Source organism: Oryzias latipes, chromosome 19, assembly GCF_053564925.1.
Source record: "Oryzias latipes strain Hd-rR chromosome 19, Olatipes_Hd-rR_3.1".
Taxonomy (NCBI): domain Eukaryota; kingdom Metazoa; phylum Chordata; class Actinopteri; order Beloniformes; family Adrianichthyidae; genus Oryzias; species Oryzias latipes.
In genome coordinates, this window is record NC_136255.1 from 17,795,579 (window position 1) to 17,818,740 (window position 23,162).

At 41.1% G+C, this 23,162-nt stretch overlaps 2 protein-coding genes across 2 annotated transcripts; both read left to right on the forward strand.

Moving 5' to 3' along the window:
- The first annotated feature begins 17,490 nt into the window (after positions 1–17,490).
- Positions 17,491–18,933, forward strand: crygmxl2 (crystallin, gamma MX, like 2). Its single transcript, XM_004080385.4, has 3 exons — positions 17,491–17,619; positions 17,946–18,188; positions 18,613–18,933. Exons 1-3 carry the CDS (start codon positions 17,611–17,613, stop codon positions 18,886–18,888), a joined length of 528 nt encoding a protein of 175 aa, XP_004080433.1. The 5' UTR covers positions 17,491–17,610; the 3' UTR covers positions 18,889–18,933.
- Positions 18,934–19,322: 389 nt separating this feature from the next.
- On the forward strand, positions 19,323–21,522 carry crygmx (crystallin, gamma MX). Its single transcript, XM_004080384.3, has 3 exons — positions 19,323–19,418; positions 20,651–20,893; positions 20,977–21,522. The coding sequence occupies exons 1-3, from the start codon at positions 19,410–19,412 to the stop codon at positions 21,250–21,252; spliced, it is 528 nt and encodes a 175-aa protein (XP_004080432.1). The 5' UTR covers positions 19,323–19,409; the 3' UTR covers positions 21,253–21,522.
- The last annotated feature ends 1,640 nt before the right edge of the window (positions 21,523–23,162 follow it).

The window sequence follows — 23,162 nt, forward strand, 5'->3', positions numbered from 1 at the left end:
CTTCCTTCTCGTTTCTCAACAACTTAGCTAAGTTCAAATCTGAGTTTCTCCTGCAATTTTACTCCAGCCAGTCATACAAGGAGTAATTTATTCATAAATTTGTTTCAAGCATCGCTCAATAATATCTGACCTGGGTGACCCACCATCCGACTTCCCCTTCTGAGACAGAGCACCACTTGTCCCCGGAGAGTGAAGGAATGCAGGTCGGAGGCAGAGTTTACTTGGGAAGGGGGTGGGCAATTTTCACAATGCAGTGGTGTTAAGCGGGTAATCATAATGTGATAGTGCTCCAGCTTCTGGGGTCATGTACGCTTATGAATGTTAAAGAGAATCGTTTTAGAGGCCTTCAAAATTACCCCCCGATATCAAACGCTGACCTTTCGGAGAGACTGCAACATGCTGTGATGATCAGAATTACAATGTGAGCTGCTCTCGCAACGTTTTCTGGCTTTAGGATGAAACAAAGGAGGTGAAAACTCTTGCTGGATTCATGGAAATATCTGCTTTAAAACATGTAAAATCAAAAACGGTGTTTTAAGTCATAATTGTCCTACAATATGATTCTGACTGAGTCAAGTCAGATTCCAAATTAGTCACATACTGTACATCATGATGGGGGTTAAGTAACAAATCAAATCAAGAAGAAATGTGAACAAAAATGCTGAAGAAATAGGAAAAACTAAAATAATTCATTTAAAAAAGGAAAATATTGTTAGAGAACAAAAAACACATTTAAAATATTACTTGATTAAGCCAGTATTTATAAAAGAAAGGACCAAACAGATATTTGGGATGAAAAGTGAAGAGAGAGTTTTGCTAAATCAACCTCCTGTCAGTCCTGTCAAATTAACAGTTAATATAAATATGATTGTTGATTAAGGTCAAAAATACCCACTTTAAATATGAATGCAACTTTAGGTTTCAAGAACCTGGTGACATAGTTGTTCAAACGCTCTTTAAATCACCACAGGTGGCCTAAAAACATTTAAAACTTTGTATATAATACAGGACCATTTATGAGACCAAAATTTAACTACAGTAGTTTTAGACAGCGGAGCTTACATGCATGAGCACTTTTCACAATTTCCCCCAGGAATTATATTGAACTTTGTACTCTGTAAACAAAAATATAAACAGTAAAAACAACTTCTTTGACATTGTCACTGAACAGTGGGAAGAGCTTGCAAAGCTTCCTGTAGGATCCTTTTAGAAGAGACAGGTAGATTACTCGTGGCTTTAAGGAATGATGGGTCATTGCTTAGTCTCAATCCTTTCATTTTTAAAAAGCTTTTTATAGATTTTAGAAGTTTTTTTACCCTTGTGCTATCCTGGGCACTTTCACATTGGGAGTTGGGTCATCTAGACCCACTAGACAGTGCACTGAACCTTTTTTCTTCAATGATTTGTGATCTTCACTGGTGTCCATGGATTACATGAAATCTTTCCTCCTTTATCCACCTTTGTCATGGTAGGAATAACATGTCAATGTAAGGGTGGGGTCATCTAAGATAGCACAAGGGCTAAATAGGTTGGTTATCTCTTGGAAGCTATATTAATATATTTTAATGGCTATTAGGGCTTTTTTAATCTTAGAACACTTTCACCATTAAAAGTTACACCATCACTTTTGCCGGGTAATTTTTACTCGATATAATGTACCCAACAAAAGATATTATATCGGGTAAAAATTGAAAAGGAAATGAAAAGGAAAACCATAGGAAGTTCCTAAAAAACAAATAAGGGAATATGAGAACAACAAAATCCTATAAAATTACAAACTGATGCTAGAAACTTGGTCTTTGGTCCACACATTCCAGTCCCCTTAACTTATTGAAATTCATGTAAAAAGTTATAGCAATAATGTTTTAGTGTTTAATTCGGAAACTACTTCTTGGTTTTTAGAAGTGCAGCTGGCCAGTGGGTGCCGTTTAGAAGAAACAGGCACTTGACTAGCGGTATTGAGGAATTATGGGTAATTAGGGTTGGTCTCATTTGTTTTGACGCTTTACAGTTGCCCAAATAAGACCTTGTAAGGCCCTGGTAACTGGCCCAAAAACTCTGACAGAATATAAAACAGGCCATGAACAGCTGAAAACATGAGAAAACGTTTTGAGAACAATTCCAAGGTCTAATATAAATTGAAATGATGATGCTCCTGCTTAATCTCAGCAGTTGTCCACAATCTTTAGCCACATAGGCGAAAAAAATCTGACTTTGGAAGCAGATGATACATTTGGATATTTCTGGTTTGCTATTATGCACTACTTGTACAACAAACCCTCTTGTGGATACTTCTTTTTTATTATTTTATAAAACCAGACATCATGGGGAGATGTGAAGAACGCATGGTGAGCTATAAGTCAGAAATTGTAACCCCAGAGATTGTGAGGGGATGTAATGGTGGAGCTGAACCAAAAGGAAAACGAATTAATGAGAACACAAGTTTTATTCAGATTTCTTAAATTATTGATGTGTTTTAAAGAAAACCTAAACCACTATTTCTAAGTTGGGGTTATTTAAGTTTCTGGATTTTCAACCATTTGCAGCTGTTATGCGGACACCTGGTTAACCATTTTTGCAGCATTAAGACAAAAAACAGGGCTTGATATCTTATCTTATAAAGCTAAAAATAACTGACCCCAGGCTGTACAGTAAATGGAAAATTGTACATTTTCCAGTAATTTAATGTTTAACCGGGAAATATTGTAGAAAACTCAGTGAAAAAGTGCAATACAAAGTTTTTCAAACAATAGGATTTAGTTAACTGGTTCAAGTGCAAATACTTTTAACGTGTCAACATGGGTGCTAATAAAAAGACACTTTATCATGTGACAGGGAGAGGATATGGGTTTCCAATTAAGAGCTGTGTTTCTTTCAACTCTGCTCCACAATTGGAAATCTTCTGTTCCCGTGCAGCACTTTAAATTAAAACTCAAAGATTTGTGGATCTATTTATATTGTTTAGCATCAGCTCAGTGTGTTTCTTTCCTACGCAGTAATCCATCCTTCAAATGCTGTGAAACTGGAGCTTGGAAGTTAGAATACACAAGACTTTGTCTCAATGAAAACTTTCAGTTCACTCAGCGGTGCACCTACCCAAGGAGTTCATCTCATATCAGAGAGCAGATAATTGTTGAAACAGGTGTAAGTGTCGACGCGCCTCTCTGGTCCCCCAACCAGCCTCCGCATGTGTGACTCCACCTCATAAGTCTTTCAGACAACCTTGGTGTGATTTCTTGACAAAAGCGCCGTCGCTCTCAAGGTGCACTCGAGAGCAAACTAGAAAGGGACAAAGACAGAGCCTGAGAGAAGACAGGGGAAGAAATGGATTTCTTCTCTAATTATGCAAGAAACAGAGACTTTGTGAAGATAAAGTTGGGTGACACAAGGGCACACTGAGGGACACGCTCACTTTAGGAAGATTTTTCAAAGTGGGAGGCACAAATGAATGTTTGTGCTATGAGCTATTGCTGCTAATTGGTACAAACTTAATGAATGCAGGGTGCTGCGCAGAGACAGATGCTTTGTGCAAAGTGGCAGATTTCAGTGGCTGCCTGTTTCTCTCCCTCGTTGGAACATCAAGAAGTGGAGAACATTTGGCAGGTCACAAAATGATGCGAGGAAAAAAGGGGGAAACCCAAGAAGCAGAGAAAAAAAAACAGTAAACAGTTGTTGATTTTATTTTCTGTTAATTTGTGTGTTTGTTATGGAGTGTGAGAGTTTGCATTTTTCAAGCAAGAGAGATTGTTTTGGCTTCTTTTTCCCCACCAGCTCTGTGGCTCTCAATTACCGTGCAAGCCTGAGGGACCTAATTAACCGCTTCAATTAAAAAAAAAAAAAAAAACTTTATTAAGAATCTCGTGCAAGTCATTCTGACATTTGTCAGCCATTCAGGAGCTATTTTGTGTTTCTAGGAGTGTGTGTGTGTAAAAATGTAAAGACTGATTAGCCTGTTTGCAAGCCCCACTTATTCCCTGGGTGGCCGGGACAGTGCTGTTTGTGTGTGTGTGTGTGTGTGTGTTTGCAAGTGTGTGCAGCTGGACGGGAAGCAGCTTCCTCACAGCGCTGGACCCCACACATGACCTTTTATCGAGTGTCCAATCAATACTGTGCAAGCGTCCTTCCCTTTGAGTTGCAGCCTGAGCTTGGGCTTCTGAAGGCCTGTGGCCAGCCGCAAAGCAGGAAGGAAAGGGGCTTCACAGTGGGGCGAAGGAGTCCTTGGGGGGGGGACAAGAATGGAACAAAACCAACTGGCTCTTGTCATCTCTTCGTAATGACGTCTTCCTCCCCCTCCACTTTGGAATCAGGCTTCTTTGTCGGGAAAAGCAGTAGACTCGACCGTTTATCCGCATTTAGCATTTCTCATCATTGCTACCTATACGTGATCACATGTTTATATGGAGTAATATCTCATCTTTTGGGAACTGTAACGTATATTCCCCGGTGGGTACATTGGAACAGATGTGCTTGTTTAATTTGTTGCAATATCTCCTAGCGTTGACTTTACAGGATGTGGTTGGCACCACCAAAGCAGCAGCTCTGAAGGATCTGACTGTGTGCTGGTGTTCATTAAACACACTCTAAACAGTCTTCAAAACGACTCCATTAGCAGCTGCCTCCAGAACAAGACACGTCTGAATGCAATTTTTGACCATGAAATGCTCTTTAGGCAGATGAATGAGACTTGAAAGATGAGCGGGGACTTGATGTTTCTTCCTTTTTTTTTATTTTATTTTATATTTTTTCTGAAGAATGCCAGTGAGGAGTCAATCACCGGATTTCAAAGCAGCAGGGACACATGGGAAAATCCAGAAATCATACATAGCTGCACAGCTGCAGAAGAATGGAAAGCTGGGTTGCAAGGAGCAAAAATCGACCCTAATAACAGCAGCTTGCTGTTTATCTGTCTGAAAGTGACAGTTCGCTGTGAACTGACAACTTGTTTACCATGAAACTGATCCGAATGGGAACTATTTCTAGATACTTGGTTGATCCCGCTGCAGGGGACAAGATGATTTGTCTGGCTTGCTGGAGCAGGAAATGGCCTACTCTGGTAAATGACAAAAAAAACTGAAAACAAATGTTAAATGTACCAGCAGATGAACACTCACTTGCCACTTTATTAGGTACACCTTGCTAGCACAGGGTTAGACCCTCTTTTGCTCTCAGAAGTGCCTTAATCCTGCGGCATAAATTCAATAAGGAACTGGAAAAATTCCTGAGAGTTTGGTCCATATATACATGACAGCATCGGTTGCTGCAGATTTGTCAGCTGCACATCCAAGGTTGCTAATCCCCCGTTCCACCACATACCAAAGGTGTTCTATTTGGTTGAAATCTGGTGACTGTGGAGCCGTTATGAGTCCAGTGAACACATCGTCAAGAAACTGGTCTGAGAAGATTCCAGCTTCATGACATGGTATGTTATCCTGCCAGAAGTAGCCATCAGAAGATGGTACACTGTGGTCATAAAGGAATGGACATGGTCAGCAACAATACTCAGGTAGGCTGGGGATTTGGAACCAGGCTCTATTCGTACTGAGTGTGCCAAGAAAATATCTTCCACACCATTAGATCACCACCACCACCAGCCTGAACCATAGATACAAGGCAGGAGGGATCCATGCTTTCATGTTTGCACAAAATTCTTACCCTACTATCTAAATGTTGCAGCAGAAATGGAGACTCATCAGACCAGGAAGGTTTTTCCAATCTTGTAGTGTCCAATTTTGGTAAGTCTGTGTGAACTGTAGCCTCAGTCTCATGCCCTCAGCTGACAGGAGTTGCACCCGGTGTGGTCTTCTGCTGCTGTGGACCATCTGCCTCAAGGTTGGACGTGTTGTGTATTCAGAGATGCTCTTCTGCAGACCTTAGTTGTAACCAGTGGTTCTTTGAGTTCATGCTGTCTTTCTATCAGCTGAAACCAGTCTGGCCATTCTACACTGACCTCTGACCTCTGGCATCAACAGGGCATTTCCACCCACAGAACTGCCACTGGATATTTTCTTTTTTTTCAACCATTCTCTGTAAATCCTAGAGATGGTTGTGAGTGAGAATCCCAGTGGATCAGCAGTTTCTGTAATACTCCGACTAGCCTGTCTGGTATCAACAACCAACAAAGTCACGTAACCCTTGTGCTATCCTGGGCACTTTAACATTGGGAGTTGGGTCATCTAGACCCACTAGACAGTGCTCCGAACCTTTTTTCTTTAATGATTTGTGATCTTCACTGGTGTCCATGGATTACATGAAATCTTTCCACCTTTATCCACCTTTGTCATGGTAGGGGGAACACGTCAATGTAAGGGCGGGGTCATCTAAGATAGCACAAGGGTTAAATCACCTTTCTTCCCCATTCTGATGCTCGGTTTGAACTGCAGCAGATTGTCTTGACCTGTCTACATGCCTTAATGCAGTTAGTAGCTGCCATGTGATTGGTTGATTAGAAATTTGTGTTAACGAGCAGTTGGACAGGTGTGCCTATTAAAGTGGCCAGTGAGAGTTTAACTTATAAAGACGTGTATTTATGAAGGCTTATAATAGACATCAGCTGTGGAACTCAGTCCTCATCACAGCTGAGCCTGAGAGATTTCAGCCCATCGATTGGTAAAACTAAAGTGAGTGAAAGTGAGTGCGAGTCAAAAGGGGATCTGAAGGTGGGCTTACAGATGCGAGACACAAGCAGGACCCAAAGATGGAAAGATCATTTTTGTTCTCTGTCTGGTTTGACCGAGGCCTTCTCCGCTCAGAGGTGACTGTTGCACTCTCCGGTGCTCTCTTACACGCCGCTGAGATCCCCTCCGCTCCACTCCACTGCCTCCACTTTGATGCAACAAGGGGGTTATTGTGTAAATATTTTGTTTGAGCATTTGAGCATCTTAATCTTCCACAAGGTGATCTTTGGAGTGGAGCAGCATGAGGTGCTGATGTTCAGAGGAGCTCCCAGTTGTAGAAAAGAAACAGGGAGCAACAGAGACAGAGAAGGGAGGGAGAGGAAAGAGAAGAAGGTCTGTGTACTTGCTAGAGTGCTGGGAGCTAGAGTTCACTACGGGGGCGTAAGTGTGTCAAGAAGAGCGCTTTTCCCCCATCCGCAAGCCTGGGGCCCTCTCCACAACATTAAAAAGCATAAACAGTCAATACTGAATGTAACTCACAGAAAGAGCAAGAGAGGGAGCGTGGAAAAAAAAAAGAAAAGAAACAAGTGCGAGAACGCAAGGGTGTTTCAAGCGTTACACAACATAGTGAGATCAGAGACGTAGAGGCTGGGCTATGGTGTAGAGTTGCAAAGCTTTCTGATGGAGGAAGGGAGCCTCTCCAAGTGAATCATTCATTGCAGGCGGCAGGGGTGTAAATATGGAGGGGAGGGTTGAAGGAGAGCGGGATCAAGGAAATGCACACCTGGTGCAAGACAGGGGTCAGATTGGCCCCACAAAAAAAGGAATGGAAGGAGAAAAAGGGAGCGGGTTGTTAGCATGCCTCCGTATAGACAGCAGCACTGCCTCTTTTGGTGCAAAGCAGGGCCTGATGCAGAACCAGGGTGCACATACAATGAGAGGGAGGTTGTCTTGTTTCAGTAATAACAAAAAAAAAGAAAGAAAAGACTTTCAAACATTTTAGACTTCTCCTTTTGAGATGTGAGGGCTTGTTTATCTGTGGCACATTGTTCCTGCTCGTAGTCGCTCAAGAGTCTCAATCAGTTACTCGCTCTCACCGTCTCTCTTAAGTTTCTTTCAAAAGACATCTCAGAAACACTCGACACCTGGCTGACTGACTTCAGAGCACCAAATCAGCGGAGAAGTCTGCGTGTCTCTGGCTTTTTTAATCATCCATTCAGTCACTCCTCAAACGTTCAAACCCAAGAATTCAGGGAGATCTTTCCTCTTCAGACGGATCATGAAATGACAGAGCTTACTGGAGAACAGGTGTTTGTAGGCTGCTGCGGCGAGGCATGCAGCACACGTGCATTGTTTACGTTGAGCAGATCACAGATGGGTTTGAACCTCGATGCGTTCAATTATAATTTTAGTAAACACGACACTTCCTTTTATTATTTTCACGGGTTTGTCGGAATGTTTGCAGGGAAACATCTGCAAACATATGGTGTTAATTTCAGAAGAACCCTCCCAGCTAATAAACATTCAATCCAAACCAAAGGAGTTTCTTGCAGTTCATACCCAAAAAGTTACTTCAGTGCTGTTTGAGCCACTTTCCTAGCAGAGCTCCACATTTTAAACATTTAGAGGAGGGAACAATATCTGTGAAAAGTGAAAAAATTGTGATTTCTACCCCACTGAATAGGCCGTTTCCTTGTGTTGTCAAACAGAATGACTAAACATGCTCATTCACATGCTCCCATGGTAGAGTGTTATTAATTTATCACCATGCTTTTACATGCACACACACACACAGCCGTTTGCTTCTCTGTGACTGACAATGTGATAAATTTTATTTGAATATGGCGTACATGAATTATGTAACCATAGAGACTGCAGGCTTTGTTGCCTCCCTCCAGCTCATCGCTTTTCCTCCAAGAGAACATATAGTTGATAATTTACAGTAGAACCCATTCGGAAAATATAAAGGAGGAAATAAAAACAATGCCCCACAAAGAAGAGCAAAGAAGAAAAAGCTGTAGTTTCTGTAGCTAAGGACTGCAGAGGAAAGGTCTGTGCTGAAACTGCACTAAGGTGAGACGGCTGACACTTCTGACACTGAAAAGTGGTTCTTCTCAAGTTCAGATCTGACGGTAGCCACAATGTCTCAGCGGACTGGCCAGGTAAAGTAAAAATAAATAAATCAACACAAATAAAAGGGGAAGAAAAATGAGCACTTCTCCCCCTGGCATCTGATGTTGATAACTGTGGCGAAAGACTGCCTTTGAAAGGCTTGAGAAAAGTGACAAAATCCAGTGTTTTTTCCGTTTTTCTTTTCTTTTTCTTTCATGCCTTGTTGTTACTTTTCCAGACGGCTAACATGAAAAATGAAAAAAACACATCTGATTGGTCTGAAAAGACTGTCAAATGTCAAGCAGGTATCAAACGGGAGACTTGTTTTCCTTTAAGAAGAGACGGGCAGATGGAAAAAGCCTAACCTTTCAGCGAGCGCGTGGAAGTCAGTCATCCCATCATGTGAGGTACTCCACATAAGCACATCCTCTGCTCTTTACACAGCTTGCACTTTCCCCTCTGATTCCCATCTTGTTGACACAATATGTTGACAGCTGAAATAAATAGAACTTCATATATATAAAAGAAAATCTAAGGGATTATTTCCTTGGTAGATAGAAAATGTGACTTTTTCCTTGCAGAAACTTCAAAATAAAGCGTTCCAGTCATTCTTCACGGTTAAAACTAACCCTGATCACCTTTAGATCTAAAATGTTTCCTCTGAATGCCCTAAACGCAGAGATGTATCTTTCTTCTTTCCTTTCCTGACTGGCTGATGTTCAGATCGCGCCACTCTTGGATTTTCAAAATAATGCCTTGTACCCTGAAATCATCAATTATTGTTCACTGTGAAGACAAACGTCTGCACGACCTTCTGTCTCCCTGACTTTTTATTTTATTCAGGGAGCCTGACTGCTCTGCACGGGAAGGTCAAAGATCAGGATGGAGCTGGCAGAAATTCACTGTCTTGCTCAAAGGCACTTTTGCAGACCTGACGGATGCTTCATCCAGTAAGTTGCATATATTTTGCCCTAAAAACCCAAACAATTGATGTGATTCTGAAACACTGATTTTTTTTTTTAATAAAATGAACAATCCTTCTTAAATTGATGTATTTGAAGAGGAGTTTTAATTTTTTTTTCAAATCAAACACAGAAAACCTAAATTTGTGAAGTACCTAATAAAAGTTTCTTATCTGGAATTGTGCTTTTTCCACAGAAAAACTTGGGATGGAAGTCAAAGAGGAGAAGGGCGGAGGCCTGAGCTGTCATTTTCTCCTTTGCTTATCTCACTCTGGTGCTGAGGGATTTGAACTCACCTCTGCCCGTCACATAAAGCTGCCATAAGATTGCGCTAGGGCATTTGTAGAACTAATTTCAAAGCCGAACTTTTAGATGTTTTGAGTAGATTTCTGCAATCCTTTTTTCTGATCCGAGTCGAGCAGCTGCTGCTGAAAACGTTCAATCTCTTCTGTCAAACAAAGGTGAGTAGAGGAGGAACTCTGCCATTTGGAGTTCCTCTACACTGAAGGGAGGTTAGAATGAACATTAATAGGTACAGCTGGCTCTTTATATAACTCTTGCTGCACTGCCTTTTTTTGCTGTCCTGTTGAGAGGGTGTCTGAGCAGCGCACTATCAATAACAAGGAACAAAGCCTGAGAAAATATCAAGTCTTTTTCCTTAACTGCCTGCCTGCCTTTCACTGCCTTAAGATTAATCTAATTTAGTCTTTATTGAGAAATGGGTAAGAGCAGTTTTGTTTTATTTATGTATGTTTTTCTTTTTCTTTTTTTTTTTTCTCCTTTTCTGCTCTTTCCCTTTGTTGCTTCTCCACGGCTGCTTCTGACAAAAGACAGCCAGCCTGCCAAGCCTGGTGTTGCTCTGGGACGGACCTGTCAATCACTCCTGACGGCACCCTGACAACATGTACGTTAAAATTTCAAACAGGATTCAAAGCCGGCGCATGACAGCCGAGCCTTTGAAAGTGGCTGTAGCGCTCGGCGACAGCCAGAGGAGTAAGGATGGAAAACAAACTAGAAAACAACAGTGCAGAGGGAGAGGGAAAAAGGGAAAAAAACAGCAAAGTTAAAAGCAAAACAGTGAAGAATGTGGGTCTTGATGATAGAAACTGGCATTAGTTTCTCCCTTAGTGTATCACTGTTCTTTTTTAATTTGGTTGAAACTCCCCCGAATGGAGATTTGGGCCTTTAAGGGGCCGTGTTTTCTACAGTCCAGGGACAGCTGAGCCTCTCTGCTGCTCCTCTTGGGCTTCACTTAGATCTAGTAAGCATCTCCACTTCTTCAAAACTACAGCGCACAAATCTTATTAACACACTTGATATCATCTAACATATTTCTTAATGGTTGTTCAATTAACTCCCAGCAGAAATGGGATGCAGCAATAAAGTCTGTAGTTCCACACATCTTGATGAGGAACGGACACCTCATTTTAGCATCTAACTGTGCTTCTCTGAAAGGACAAAATCCTACAAGCAGCCATATGGAGCCCAATGTGTGAACATAAGCTTCAGGATGAATTTTGAAACAAACTCCAGTCGTAACAAGCCGGCACAGAACACCAGCACCTCTTCAGCGAGGCTAAATGAACCGCAGAATACAAAGACCCGGCTGTGCCAGACCCTATGGGAGAACTGCCATCTCTGCAGCCCTGCAGTTTGTGCACTGATCCTTCAGTCAGCATCCACATCTGCAGTTCAAAAACACACACTGGCTTGAAACTGCTACAAAGCTAACTGTTCATTGTCTGTCTGAGACTTTGTTTTGACCATGCTGTGTGCGTTGGTGTGTGTTTGGTTAAAGTTTGTTTGAAACTAGCGTTGAAAAAGCGGATCCGGGTGGGAAAAATGTGTGTCAGTTCTACAAAGAAGTGGACAAGCAGCATGTGCACTGGGACACGGGTCATGTCATCCTGTCGGAGGTGTATTTTTAGATGCTTCTATGCTTTGTTGCAACGTTGATAGGCATCGGTACAGACAAGAGACGTGGCACTGACATACTAAAAGCTGTGCCACATGAATGCATGCCATCATCTAACTCATGCCCACATATGTGAGTGTCCAGACTTCCTTTCAAAGGTATACCAACAAAAAAGCTGCTCAAAGACATGGCTGTCAGTAAAGAAGTGAAAAAATCCTGCAGATCTACAATGCTTTGGTTTCTAGTGCCCTCTAGCGGCTGGAAAAGGCCACCAAACCAACAAGCCATGAGCTGTCATGAATAAATGCAGCGGATAAATTTTTTTTTGAAATTTTATGATAATTACTTCAATAAATGTCTTTCAGTTTATAGATTTTCTCTGATGAATTACGTATTTTTCAAAGAACTAAAAAAACATCTAATAAATTAGGATTACAATGACTATGTGCTTTTACGAGAACTCAGTAAATCTGTGGAAGAAATAATTCTGAAAAACATTACAAAACATTAATGTCCAATCAACACAGCCATATTAATGCGTCATTAATATTATTAAATATTTTTGTTTTGATAAATAGATTCATAAAAGACATTTTAACAAAATCTTGATCTTCAGTATTTGTTTAAAAGAATGATTTTGTCTTTAGTCAAGAAGAATATAATTTACTGAAACCGATAAATACATTTTTATGTATGATTTTTCATATGATAACATTAACAGGAAAACATTTCAATTGCTGCAACATTTCTTCACTTTCAATCGAATTAAATAATTTTGTAAGCAAAAAAAATGTCTCTGGTTTTGGCATCCTTTGGAGCTTATAAATAATTTTCAAAAAATTGAATTTCTAATTTTTTAATCCTGTATGTTAGGCATTTAAATCTATATTTTAAATGTTATTTTGAGAAAAAAATGAATGAAACGTATACATTTCTGTGCTTTGAGTTCCTTTTTAACAACAAATCCCCAAAGTATAGTTGTGAAAGAGGGAGTTCAGACAACAAAACAGCTTTGATTTAAAAAAAAGCTTTTGTTTTGGAATTAGTTTTTCTTTTCTTTTGCCATTTTAAAAACAGAAATTTTTGTGAGTTGTTTCTTTATTTTCAGACAGCAACAATTTCAACTGGCAGTTGATAAAAGCATGAATTGAAATGTTTTGATGTTATTAAAAAGAAGTCAGAGGAATGTATGACTATTAAGACAAACTGTCCAAAAAATATAGTCGGGTAAAATTGACACATCAACCCAAAGCTAAAAAATACATCAGAATCATCCATGTGTAGATTTTTGACAGTTTAAATTTACAATAATTAAACAAGGGAGTCATATTTTTATCAATAATATGCATGCACTTTTTGTGCATTCATGATGGAGCCAGCAGAGGTGGGATTTGAGAGGCACCTCAAAGTACTGATTATCCTGAGTGTCTCTGCCCAATAACGTTACCTGCTGGGACAGCAGCACTGCTCCTCTAAATAAATTGCAAGTGGCCTTGGGCAATAAGAGGAACCTTGCTTTGATCTGTCTGACTGCCAACCAGGAAAATGTGCAGGCAGTCAATCAAACTCTTAAGGCTTTGCAACAATGGAGTCGACCCCAGTTTATTATTTATTTTTTAAACTGATGTGTTTCATTATCACAAGGTGTCTACTTGGTGGGGTGCAGTAGGGGGGCATGGGGAGGCGGACGGGGAGCTACATGATCAATAATTGATATGCGACGTGAAAAAGCTGATCTGCCGCCTCTCCGCTGGTGCACTTGTCACTAGCTGTTGTCAGAACACATTTGCTTTGATGACAAATTTGAAGAAGTGAACAACAGCATCACATCTTATTAGGAATTTTGTGAGCGGTGAAAGGCAGGGGCCCCTTCTCACCGGGGCTCTGTTTGTTCAGGGCGCTCTGGAGGAACGAGTACCAGGCGCTGGGGTGAGTTACAGCCTTGTAAGCAGAGAGATGAGAGGGGGGTTGAACTTTTTTGTCATGTGTCAGTAAACAGTGTGACTTGTTTGAAAGGTACCTGGATTACAGGGTGAAGAGTTGCTCTCTAAACCTTTAAAGCTTTGGGGTATGGGAGGCACGCCACGTCAAAACAGAATGTGGAGATGAGGAGTGAGAGCAGCTAAAAGCCTTCGCTCCCCCAGGTGTGCGTCTGCTGAGAGACGGAAGAGCTGTCCTGCTTTTTACAGAGTTTGGGTCATGTAGCATGGTGCAGCATCTGAAATAGATCCAGCTAAATAAAGACTTTATGGTGCTCAAATGTGAAGAAAATCCATGCTAATAACTTCAACCACAGTGAAAAAAACAACAACTTTCATTTAGATGTTTGGTATTTGGAAAAATGTATTCTGTAGAGGGCACCGTGAGTACAAAACAGGATAAAAACTGATGCAAACAAGTCTGCCGTTTTCTTGGTGCAAATAAAAAATAAAAAAGATTAGATGTACTTTAGTTAGAAATTTGATTCAAAGCACATTTTATTTAATTTCTACAAATTATACAATACAAGCGCAAATACTTTGACACCTATAAGTAAATAAATTCTCCTTTTACCGTAATTTTGTCAATTTTAACCTCTGACTTCTAATTTTTACATTTCAAAATTGTATTTTCATATTTGTATTCAGTATGTGCTACATAGAAAGATAATGTCATTAGCTATTTTCCCTAAAGTTTGGAAGTTTGCTTGCTTATTTATTTTAAATGTGGTGATTTAATTGGAAAAGTCTGGCTCCTGGTCAACTCTTCACAAAAAAAAAAGTATAGCACGCAGATTTAGCCAAAACTTTAAAACTTAAGATGGGAAAGGAAGAGTACAAGACAGAATCTTGGAGAAATAAAGAACAATTTAACATAATTGACAGCTGCATCCATATTCTCACCCCCACCCCTCATTTCCCTCTTTTCCATTTTTCTTCCAATACCATTTCCTCTTTAATTATCCCTAAAAAAAAAAAAAAGATGGAGCACATCAGACGCGTTGCGGTAAATCCTGGCCCTGGCACAGGCTCACAGTGGCTCCTGCATCTGGCGGTCCCGATAGAGCCGGGCGCGCTGGCATTGACAAGAGAGGAAGGATGCCTCGAGTTTTTCTGACAGAAAGAATGGAGAGGGTGATCTCTCAGCAAAGGAGAGGTCCCCATTCTACTCGTGGGAGTCGTTTTGGCAAGCACGTTCCCATCATGCCACATTTTTAGCACCAGATTAGCTGATTCTCAAGAGCAGAACTCACACAGACCCCTTGTTTACACCTCACCATAGCACAATGTCTTTGTCATGTCTGTTCAGTGAACATTGGAGGCGCCACAAGCTCAGTTCCTATCACTCCATAAAACATTTTAGGGGTGAGACAACAGCAGAATCAGAGCAAGCGTGGTCTGGATTTTTGAAAATGTGATTAATTCAGTTTTGAAAGAAGCATCTGTTGGACAGAAATGGGTTTTCTGAGAAAACTGCACATTTATTTTGCCATCAGGACTTTTCTTTTGTTTGCAGGATAGATGAGAAAGGTCGGGAGTTCACAGATGCCTGGCAAAGCTTCTCCTCTGTCTCTGGGGTGTGCATCAATCACTCAGTTCCCCCGAATGACAGTCATTCTGAGTGCTGAGTGTCGTCATCTCCCACGTGGTTACACACTTGGCACAATGAGATCCTCGGACACACAGGAGCAGAAAAGTCTCGCTCCTTTCCTTCTCTTCCGTCATTCTGAGATGAAGAGTGGAATGCTGTGTCGGGTCGCTTTCTTTCTTCTTGTCTGGGGGGAACTGAGGAAGCAGGCGAGGACCTCTGTGATGTCAGATTCTCTTCAGGGTGGGAAGGAGACTTTTGCAAAGCTAAACTGAGACACACAGAACCAGGACCTCGACTGCCAAAAGATTACAGTGATGGTGAATCATAACACCCAATCTGGATTAGAGATTAAAGTTCCACTCCAATCAACTTTTGATTGATTGTAAAAGTGTTCCTGGTGGTCTTTTAATTATGATTATGCCGTTTTAGCCAAAATCCAAAAAATCTGTGTCATTTTCTTTGGACGTAGTTTTTTCAGAGCAACAGGCGTTCATTAGAAATTCACCTCTGGGTGGCACTGTTGGCACAGAGCAAGCCTGCCCTTATTTCCCATCATCCCTTTGTTTACAGTCTCTCCCACTAGTTTACAGCCCATCACAACCCCAACCTAGCATCAGTGAAGCAACAAAAATGGTGAGCCATTTTGGAGCTATCCAGCCATACAGTTATGAGACAGATGATGGCTCAAACGTGGAAAATGAAGACGTACGTGGATCTATTTGTCTGCAAGTGGATGCATCAGAATGGAGCGGAGCACTGACTATATAGCACCTAGGTCACTGCTACAGGCTTTTTCTAAAGGCATTTTTTTTTTCACAGTAATTAGTATAAAGAAATACTTACTAGTGCAGTTTTAATCTTTTTTTTTTCTTTTTGCTAAAATGTCCTTAAGATATGAGGAAATGCTACAAAAACATGTTTAAAACACCAAAAACACAATTTTTATACAAGTGGGTCTTTAAACAGCAGTAGCATTCAAGCTGAAAAGCGGAGCTTAACGACAAAAAAGCCGCCTTGCCGTTGTACCCAAGTCTCCTTCCTGAAACAAGTGTTTGACAGAGTAGAAATCCCTGTCATTCTGCTGCCTCTTTTCCACTTTCAAAGACTTCGCATTCAATAAAAATGATGAAAGAATCGTTTATCTCTGGGCGTGAGGGAGATGTAAACAGTTGTTTCTTATATATTCTGATTAAACCTTTCCTCCAAAAAGTAAATATTTGCTCCAGAAACTCACAAAACAAAACAACATCCCATCTGATGGTCGACTGCAATTAGGCTGCATGGTGTGATGAAAGGATATCAATGGTCTATTTATGTCATAGAAAAAGAGCAGAGCTTCAAACATGAAACCTACTGGAGCCTGTGAGAGTTTCAAGTCGATCGATGATCAAAGCAGCCAAAAGCCTATCAACACAGTTTCTTAACACCCAATGTGACGTATAGACTTGGATATCCACCATTGGAGCTGTGTTTTTACTCAGGAACACAATGGCTATTGTGTTTTTTTGAAAACCGTTCTTTTACATAGATGAAGCTGCAAAAAGCAGACAAAGTGGAGAGAGGGCAAAGGCTCTTTATCCTGATGAAAGGCTAAAGGATAGGACTGACCTTTCTGGCATCAGCTGGGCTTTGGGAGCACAATACGTGGCTACAACTCATTCTGGCCTTTTTCTTTTCTGCTCTGGGCTACGCTCACAAGCCAAAGACTCAATTTCAAACATCTCTTCCTTTTATACAATGATGATGCCCCAAACCTCTGCTTTTATGTCATTCAGGCCTGAGCGCACACACCTCACAGTTCTGTCTGTACATCTGCAAACAGACCAGTCCCGTCTGGCAGCGCAGTACAACTGCGGGCGATGGAAGCAGAAACAGACACAAATCAGGGCAGATCACATCAACACAAAAACCCCGCTCGGTCCACAGTTCAAGCTCCTCAGACAGGAAATGAACAGCAGTTCAGCTGCGGTCTGTTCCACATCAATACCCTGCCACTCAAAACCCATTCAAACAGCTCGACAACTGTGTTACTTTTTGCTTTTTCAATGGTGACCTGGTTAAGTACTAGTTCAGAACAAGGCCTCCCAAAACTGACACACTTCATATGCATTGTTGCTGGGGGGGCCACATACCTAAAAGGGCCTTTTGTTTAACATTTCAAAAGCTGCATCACAAGGTCAAAGCACAACAAGGGTCAGAATGGCACTTTGGTGCTGTAATTTTTAGGGGGGGGTTGCTGATTCTATAGGTAAACTCTAGCAGAAAGGAGATAAGTTGCCCCTGAGCTGGCAGACAAAGAGAACAGTAGTAGGCTTCTGAAAAGGTAAAGAGTAGTAGTTCCTGACGTGTCAGAGGCCTCACCGGCAGCAGATGAGTATAAAAGGACGTGTAGGTGTATGTGGGGCTATGATGCGGGAAAGTTCACAGGCCTGCAGCCATGGGAAAGGTACGAGCTCACACGCACTGAGGATTTAGCTTTAGCCAGGGGGGTAGAATAGGAAAAGGCTGTAGTTTGAGAGATGCATCATGTATCAGAGCAAAGGGGGAAACACAGGGGGCCAGAGGGGGGAAAAAAAACGTTATTTTAAAAGAATTTAGAGACCAACTTTTAGCTTTTACCAGTATCTCAATAACCCAAAGAGGGTTTTTTTAAACTCAAGGATGACTGAGTTTGTTCAAGGGGGAGCAGTGTCCCCTACAGTCTGTTTATAAATATGACAATCTGTTCAAATTGATCCTCATTTCTCTGCTTTTCTTTTTGTCACTTTGAAGATTGTCTTCTACGAGGGCCGCAACTTCCAGGGCCGCCACTGGGAGTGCAGCAGTGACTGCATGGACACTTTCAGGCACTTCAACTACTGCAACTCCATCCGGGTCAGTGGCGGTCACTGGGTGGCCTACCAGAGGCCCAACTACATGGGGTATCAGTACATTCTGGGGCCCGGCGAGTACCCCGACTACCACAGCTGGATGGGTTTCAACAACTGCATCCGCTCCTGCCAGATGTTCCCTCCTGTAAGTCAATCAAACGGAGATGGGATGGGCCGTGGCGTCTCACACCTCCAATCACCTTGAACATCAAAAGCCCCTTTAAAAATGGGTGTCAATCACAAGGTTTTTGATGTCCTTTACAGATCTCATACAGGTCAGAACATAAAAGTCTCTGCTGCTAAGTCCACAAGGAAACCCAGTCAAAATTTTTAAAAGCATGTAATGCCTCCCAGAAGACCTGCTGCCCACTCTAATTCTGTTGAGCGCTCTGAGTGTTTCTGGCAGCATAGAAGGGGGAAAAAAATCCACCATTCTCCTTAGACTTCCTACGTATTCACACTTACAGCCACCAGGCTCTGTGCTTGCATGAATTAAAACCCGTTATAGAAAAATGATCTGTTACCTCCTGCAGAAGAGTAATTATAAGGATTTTATTTTCCTTTTCCAGTATAGAGGATCCTACAAGATGAGGATTTTCAACAGGCCCGACATGATGGGGCAAATGATGGAGTTCTCAGACGACTGCCCCAACGTGTACGAGCGCTTCCGCTACCGTGACATCTACTCCTGCAACGTCATGGAGGGCTTCTGGATCTTCTACGAGCACCCCAACTACAGGGGCCGCCAGTACTTCATGAGGCCCGGAGAGTACAGGAGCTGTGGTGACTGGGGCTGCCACAACCCCATGGTGGGCTCCTTCAGAAGGATGAGGACTCACATGTAAAATCATCTGAACTTAACTGTGCATTAAACATGTTTTGAAAAAATATTTATTGCCTCGGTGAGCTTTTTTCGAGTAAATTTGCGGTGGTAGAATTCTGAGGTGCAGGATCTTTCTCAGCAGAGAAAACTTTAGTTCAAACCATGATGCCCTGCTGCTACCTAATAACCTATGTCACCATTAAACCACTACTGAAAAAGTCTCTTTCTTTACTGTTTTTCTTCACACAGCTTGTCTGTGTTGCTGGCATTCGGGCCAATAAAGGCAGATGTTGCAACTCTTGTTGGAGGCCTCAGAAAAAAATGCAGTTGTACAGTATTTTCTATAGATAGACAGAGCTTTGACAAAGACAAAGCGACTGCTGGAGATCACCAGTCCAGCAGCGTGCTGCAGTTTACAATGTCCACTGTGCTGACATGACAAAGCTTTGTTCCTGGCTCACAAAAGCCTGATCCTAGCAAGGTCTATAAAGAGGTCCAGCACAAACCCAGCCCCTGGTCCGCTCTGAACTTAACACAATCACAATGGGCAAGGTAAGAACTGGATTTAAAAAGCATTTCAGATTTTGTGTGTAAAATTAAAGTGGCAGATTTTATTGGCAGAAATGGACAAACTTTTCCACATGACATGCAAAAAGATTAAGTGGGAGAGTTTGCTAAAGATTAACAAAGTTAAAAGGCATAAATCAAGTTATTGATAGGTTTAACATTTCAGTTGGTGAAATCTATTAAATTTTTACTCAAAAAAATACAAGACCAATTAAACCAGTTGAATTGCTTTTCTGTTTGGTTTTAATTAAAGAATTCCCAATTATGCAAATTAAAGCTCCTTTATTGGATTATTTCATGTGTTTCAATAACACACAAAACTAGATTTAAGAATTGAAATTTATAAACAAAATAACATATCACTCAATAATATCTAAGTGTAAATACATGAAATTGCATCACGAACTTGTGAATGAAATTTGAACCAATTTCGATAAGGGTGTAATGATTAATCAAGTTAATTGATTTATATTCCTACTGTCCAACCAAATTGATCTTTCTGAGCCTAGTGGTTAATCAAATTAACCTTTACCAAATCGTTTCAAAATAGAATAAATTGATTATGTTGAGACTGGAATATACCATTTTCATTAAGGTATGGCAGGTTTATTTTACCATAACATAAAAACAACCAAGTGTCAGCACAGCAGACAACATACATGGGATGCAACAAAAAATGATCAAGCCATCATGACAGTCCAATATGTGGACACACTTTGAATTTAGCAAAGACATGTGACCATACAGTGTGGGAGAATGTACTAATGATTGTATTACTTTGGTTTGAAAAACAACAGTTGGCTTTAAGAAACCAAAGTGTGAATGCATTTGCCATAATTTCTTGCTCACTTGTTTGTTTGTACGCATTTAACTTGATTATCTTGCAAGATAATCTTGTTCAGTACCCAGATATTTATCTCTGAGTCACACTGGTTGAAGTTTTGACCAAAGATGTCCAGGATCCATTTTAGGTCAGTAAATAAGATTGTTCGAGATGAATCAATATGAATTGGTTCGTCAACCACAAGTTATGATATGAATCAAATTGTTGTTTAAATGAATCGTTACACTCCTAAATTCTGATCTAATGCTTAATTTTGTTGTGTTCGGGTTAATACATACTGCAATGGCGTGACTAATCTTTTTTACACTTTTTTCTTTGTGTAAAGTTTAGTTTTGTGGTAAGGCAATAATATTTAACTGTCTGTTATGTGCAGATTGTCTTTTATGAAGACAGGAACTTCCAGGGTCGCCACTATGAGTGCAGCAGCGACTCCCCTGAGATGCAGAATTTCTTTGGCCGCTGTAACTCCATAAGAGTTGAGAGTGGTTGCTGGGTGGCCTACGAGAAGCCGAACTATTCTGGATATCAGTACATGCTGCACAAGGGGGATTATCCAGGCTTCCAGCACTGGGCAGGCTTTAATGACTGCATCCGCTCCTGCCGTATGATCCCACCTGTGAGCTGCAAATCCCACTTTCTCCATAATTGTTTGACATGTTCAAGGGTACTTTTCTGTTAATCCAAATGTTTCTCCCTCAGTACACTGGGAACTACAGGATGAAGATTTTTGAGCGGTCCGACTTTGGAGGCCAAAACCTGGAGCTGGTGGAGGACTGCCCAAATCTGCACGAGCGTTTCCACACCCGTGACATCTCCTCTGCCAATGTCATGGAGGGCTACTGGATGCTGCACGAACACCCCAACTACAGGGGGCGGCAGTACTTCTTGCGCCCAGGAGAGTATAGGAGGCACAGCGAGTGGGGGAGCACCAGCCCCACCTTCGGCTCCCTGAGACGTGTCACTGAGAGCAAGTGATCAACAGCTGCTTTCTAGCCTTTCTGAGCACCTCTGTTTGGATCTCCACCCTTCTGTTTCTTTTAGAGCTCCAGTGTGGTCTCAGAAGTTTTGTTTGTGATGATTGTTCCACATTCAGGGCTTGCTGCTTTGCATTGATGGTTCCACTTCGGTGCTCAGGCAATGCTCCGAATGAATAGTGATGGTCTTTTTGCTTTGCCTTCTCCAAAGCAGGTCCCCAACCTTCTGTGCCACTTGAATCACAATAAAGGAAAAGTGGATAAAAGTCAACGATGGTGAGGCTTTGTTAATTTCCTCCTGACTACTACAGCTGTCACTATCAAAAGATCAGGGCTTGTCATGAAGCTCTTCTCTCTTTTATGATTAATGAACTTTAGTTTCATTGTAGTTATATTGTAATCACTGAGGTCCTAGGAAGACAAAAAATAAGCACTTTGCTGCTTTTTCCCCTCCATATAGTCATACACAAAGAAAATTATCAAGGCTACAGAAGCTTTTTCTTTGAAGCTCACTATTAAAGACAGAAAAAAAGAATTTGTGAGGATGGGCATGTTGGAGTCTTTATGAGATCACATGGTAGAGAGTGAGCGCTTTGGGTCCATGAAAGATGCCCATATTAGATCCACATCATAAGGCCAGTGCCAGCTCAAAGAGCTGGAGTCAAAGTGGCCTGGTATTAGCCCCGAGCATCAAGCTCTCTCAGAACAAAAAAACAAAACCCAGTCCACGTCCCTGCTCATGCATTTTTCATCGGCCCAAGATACTCAGCTCTTTCAGAAATAAATATCAATTATTGAAATTGTTAATTAGACACGGAGTAATTGGTGAAGATACATATGAATAAATAACATGGACAATAAATTATTGATTTAAAAAAATTTGAAGCCCAGCGGGGATCTTATTTGAGCGTCTTAAGATCAAGCAAAACAAGAAATATGAGTTTTGGCCTTGAGTAATGTCCAATTAGAGGATTGTCGGCTTTGCTGTAAGAGTCCAGTGATTTGCCCTCATCATCTTTTTATTATATCTGTAGACAACAATGCCCAGTGGACAGTACAACATGAACAGTGTGCCGCATGGGACTGGAAGAGCTAGAATCTGGAGGCACTGAAAGAGAAAGGATGAAAGAGTGGTTTGAGAAATAACTGAAAGTTACTTTAAAGTTACTTTAGCAGATGCAGTACTGAACTCAGGAAGGAAGAACTACTGACACTAGCAGGACAAAAAGCAAAACCTAGGTTCACAAGCTACATGTGAGTAGAATTACTCCACTAACTGCCTTGTTTTGTTGTTTAAACCACAATTTCTCGACAAGTTTACTACCTGAAATATTGCTAAAATACACCCATAGAGGGCCCATCCAGCAGGGATGATGCAATATTAAGAAATATTGTATATAGTGCAACATTTGCCTTAACCTAACTTAGTGATATTAGTTTCTGTTTGTGAGATCAATTTTGATGCAAAATTTACATTTATAAGGATGGATTTCATTCAGTAGATGTTTCCCCTCACAACAAAAGCTCTACTCAGAGTCCTGTGAAGCTAAAAACTTCTATCAGTGTACACACACACACACACACACATCAAATGCAGCTGTAATCACAGTGATGCTCAAGATTAGTGGAAAATATATCTCTATAAAGCGCTAGAGGAAGCACTCAGTGTCCCCGGATTTGTGTTTCTCTACCTCGTGTCATTCTATTTTCAATCATTTCGTACATTCAAAGCACAAAAGAGTGGGATCCCGGCTTTTTTCTCTCCCTCCTTCTTCATCTCTGAACCCTTTGGACTTATGATGGGAGGCTGATTGAAGGGTAAGTAGTGCATTTTGGAGAATGAATTCTTCAGATGATCGAAAAGAAAGAAAAAAGGGGGTAAAAAAAAAACAGAAACGCAGAACAGAAGTC

Bases quoted from the DNA above. Each gene is read 5' to 3' on its own strand.
- crygmx (XM_004080384.3), top strand. The intron at 20,894-20,976 runs GTGAGCTGCAAA...TTTCTCCCTCAG, and splicing joins CCTGCCGTATGATCCCACCT to TACACTGGGAACTACAGGAT.
- crygmxl2 (XM_004080385.4), top strand. The intron at 18,189-18,612 runs GTAAGTCAATCA...TTCCTTTTCCAG, and splicing joins CCTGCCAGATGTTCCCTCCT to TATAGAGGATCCTACAAGAT.